General features: G+C 30.9%; 1 protein-coding gene across 4 annotated transcripts in view; it reads left to right on the forward strand.

The window, feature by feature from the left end:
- LOC100747528 (homeobox protein aristaless-like 4) overlaps positions 1–4,266 on the forward strand; it is a 7,487-nt gene continuing 3,221 nt past the window's right edge. Inside the window, exons 1-3 of one of the 4 annotated variants that reach the window (XM_012386037.3) lie at positions 6–263; positions 2,677–2,811; positions 4,082–4,266. In XM_012386037.3, the coding sequence (XP_012241460.1) occupies positions 180–263; positions 2,677–2,811; positions 4,082–4,266 (404 nt within the window). In that variant the 5' untranslated portion in view covers positions 6–179. Of the gene's footprint in view, positions 264–2,676; positions 2,812–4,081 lie in introns of all 4 variants that reach the window. The other 3 variants (XM_033320885.1, XM_033320886.1, XM_033320887.1) reach the window with 3 other exon arrangements.

The following is a 4,266-nucleotide window of genomic DNA, read 5'->3' on the forward strand; positions in this document are numbered from 1 at the left end:
CGTTCTGCACGTAACTCGGAGCTTGATCGAGGGTGAACTCTCGAAAGGAGACTTCAGTTTTCTCGGTGTCGTCTATCGAGAACGATAAAGCGACTCTCTCGCAGTGAGATTCCAGGGTAAAAAGAACGCAAAGCTATACCTTTGTTAGTTTTGCCAAACAACCGACAACTTACAAAAGGATGGCAGGCCCGTATTTATCACCCTTAGGCCCTCAGGCTGACTTGCTCACCGAATATATGTTTGGAAGACGTCGTCAGGTCAGTGTACGTTTCTTTTTTGCTACTGTTTAGTCCCCCCTTTTTTATATATTTTCACATATTCGTGCTTGTATCATTAAAAGCAACCAACTCCTGTTCGATAAGTATCCGTCGAATCTCCTTCTTCTCCCTTCTCCTCGCAATTTGCTTTTGCTGTGTTCCTTCTTTCGTACACAATCTTCGCTGATGCATATTTTGTATAATTCTACCTTTTATTATTACCTAACGATACAATGCTTTATTCCTATAAAAACAATATGTGATAGGAACATATTAAAAATAACAATTAACGGCAAAAGTGCCGTTTAGCTCGTTTTAATCAGGTATCGCTTAATCGTTATGAAGCAGGTTTTCTTCATTTATTGGAAACCAGTGACTGAAAAATATTGTACACATATGTAGGTACAAGACAAAAATTTTGTCGTCAGATTCATATCCATATGTAAACAAATTCTGTCGTTATAAAAGAACCGTTTAATTCTTTTGCGTATTACTCGAGTAAGTAAAATATCGATTGATTGCGATTATGTTCTATTATGTTCTGCTTTACCGTATAAATGAATCATCGATTTATTTCTTTACAAGATTGTACCAACTTGGTACATTTGTTTTGGTAGTAATCTAATTGTAAGTTTTTACGCTCAAATATGTAAGATGAACTTTGTACTTAACTGAATGTTGTAAGATGTTTTTCCCATCGTTACGAACGATTTATTATCGCTGAAGAGAATTCCAGCGCTAACTAAAAGCAGGTGCATAATTGACAACTGACTAAAATCAAACTGCGCTGTATTTCGCTGCGATAGCTATCGGCTATTAACTATTCCTACATATATGTATATATATATATATATATATAACCAAAAAAGTAGAGATAAACATACGTTCATTTATTTGTAACAGATGAGTATCTATGCATGAACCATTGTTATACCTAAAATCGTAGTTAAACAATGCGTAAAATTTATATAAAATTCTCTACTAACGCACTAATCTGCAAGCACAAGGGATGTAAAAATGAACCGAAAAAAACACGAAGGAACTACTCCTCTTCTGATTAATTCATATACCTATAGCTTTGTCAAACGTTACAAGTTACGTAAAAACGTAATAATATACTTCCCAAAATACATGTAATTTCTTCCATAAAAGATTCTCATTAAATATGAAAAATACTCTAAATGCCAAAAGCTTAACCATTATGCGATTACGTAACAACGATCAACCTCAAATTTATATATCTATATGTAATAAATTCTATAATATAAACAGTTATAAAAAAAGACTGAAAATTTTAAAAAGGTAATGAAAATATATATATTCGTCATTCATGTATGTATATACATATCTTAGTACGCTAATGCTTGTAATCTGTATTTCTGAAATAAAAGAATTAATTGATTATTTTTATTCTTTTATCATTTATGATTTTTATTTTCCTGTCGATTAATTTTATGCTACGGTTCAAAATATTGTTTTGTTCTATAGCCTTCATGTATATTTTGTCTACCTTCCGTCTTCCAAACGTACAAAAAACCTGTTGTTATCTTATCTTTTAATTAATTAGTTATGTGTGTGTGTGTGTGTATGTATAATATAGGTATAGATAGTATATACCTATATATAATATATGAACGCATGTATTAATCCATAGTAGATAAACAAAGAAATTAGTTGCAACAATGTGTAAACATATTACATGAATCAAAAAATCTACTAATATTTATCCAGTTTGAAACTTTGTATATTAAAAGTATGTATGCATATCATGAAGGTTTATTGGAATTTCATGATGTCGTACATTATTTGAATAACATATCGTTAGGTTTTAGATGACAGATTTTCGGAGGTACAGCCAACGTATCTACTGATATTTATACATATAGAAATCTAAAAGCACAGAAAAACGAGTGAAACTAAAAAAAAAAACAGTTGCTACAACACAGTAACAATATGAACAATCGGAACAAAGAAAATAATTCGATTGATTCTAAGGATATATGTACCTACTTACGATAGGTATATACTTAATATCAAACATTGAAATTTTCCTATATTTACATAAAGTATGTATTTTTCTGAATAGTAAAATGAAATAATTTGATGTAAAGAAATAAGAAAGTGAAATGAAATAAAACTCAACATAATTTAGTATAATCATGGTCTCCCTGTAATTAATCTCTCTAAATTAATTTTTAATATTTTAATATTTTTAGTATTTCCCATTCTTCATTTTTGTTTATTTTTTGTTTCATTTGACAGAAAAATCAATAGAAATAATTTTTATTATTTTCCAACACCACTCATGTAGGTGTACTATGACAATGAGGTCAACTATGTGACATAAGTTTAGGGACATAAAACGTAGTAGTAAATATTTTTATACGATCATTAATTATTGTTAATCATGTCTGAATAGAGACGCAATCGGACGACTTTCACTCCGCAACAGCTTCAAGAATTGGAGTCGCTGTTCCAGAAAACGCACTATCCTGACGTTTTCCTAAGAGAAGAAGTCGCTCTTAGGATTTCACTTTCAGAGGCTCGTGTTCAGGTTAATAAACATAAATACTTTTCCCTGTTAACCCATAAATAGGTATTCTTCTTTGTTTTTTTTTCTTAGTATCAAATTAACAGGAAAGTACTTTACTTTTAGAAAAATCGCCTTTTAGATGTTGCTTTATGCATAAATCCTTCTTTATACGAAACCGAATTACAATTTATTTAGACACCATGTAAATGTATGTAAGAGATTTTTATTTCTCTCTCCAATCGTTTCTAAATCTGGGATTGACATCGCCTAAAATTTTTTACTAGAATTATCCGAATAATGGAAAAAACGTTTACAAAATAATTCGAAAACTATAGAGCTACTTGAATATTGATGTAACGTCTGATGTAACTCTTCAAGTCTATTTGTAAAATATAATTTCCCACAGTTTGATTCTACCCATATTTAGCTCAAATTCTGTGTCAAAATTTTCTATTCACCCAACTACTATAATTTCTTTCGAATTTGTTGATGGATACAGAACCTTTGAAAAACCTCGTTTGCTACGGCCATTTTATTCTTCGCTATTTGACGGACTCAAGCTGCACTACGCGTTTAGAGCTTCAAAGAGGTAATATAATAAAACAGAATACTTTATACAGTTGAAAAAATCATCATTTTTGCGGGGGATATTTACAAGTACATGATTTTAGAATGTTTTATAATTAAATTATATTATTGTAACTAAATAACAAAAGTGCTTAGTTTTATACAAATTACAGAAGTAACGCTAATATTTCGTTACAATTTATAGCGAATATCGATCTACATTTTGTGGAGAATAATTTTTTGTAACCATCGATCTACACTCGAATAATTTGTTCCGTAAGGAGCATTAATGTTGATTTCCATGTGGGAAACATTTAAGCAAATAGTTAATAAGGAAATATTTGATTAACGATAGAAAAATTGGTAATAGACTAAAATGATAGGCATTAAAATTTGTATTTATAATATGACAAGAAAACGTTGAAAAACCTATCTCTATAATCGATACGCGTGATTAGTAAAATAAAATCTGCAATATTATTTTACACGTCCATCTAAACACAGCTAAAATATCATAAAAAATTAAATACTGCTAAATTATTTAACTAATCTATTTGCCGCCTGTTTCTTTTTTTTTTTTTGCTATAAACCATAAAGTCTGTAGTATCTACATTTTACAAAAATAAATTCCTATCGGTACTTCATAATGCGTATATAGCTACTTTTCAGCCGAAAATACTTATTTTATCTATGAAATAATAATGTGAATTATTTGCTATTTTAGGTTTGGTTTCAGAATCGGCGAGCAAAGTGGCGGAAACAAGCCCGATTGCAATTGTTGCAAGATGCATGGAGAATGCGATGTTTGGGATTAGGAAGTGCAGCACCCCTTCTTTTAAGGCCGCCACCTACAGCATCTTTGGAACGACCTGATGCTGCGACGCCACCACCCCCGCCTCCCCCACCTCC

The sequence above is a fragment of the Bombus impatiens genome, unplaced genomic scaffold, assembly GCF_000188095.3.
Source record: "Bombus impatiens unplaced genomic scaffold, BIMP_2.2 scf_0368, whole genome shotgun sequence".
Classification (NCBI taxonomy): Eukaryota; Metazoa; Arthropoda; class Insecta; order Hymenoptera; family Apidae; genus Bombus; species Bombus impatiens.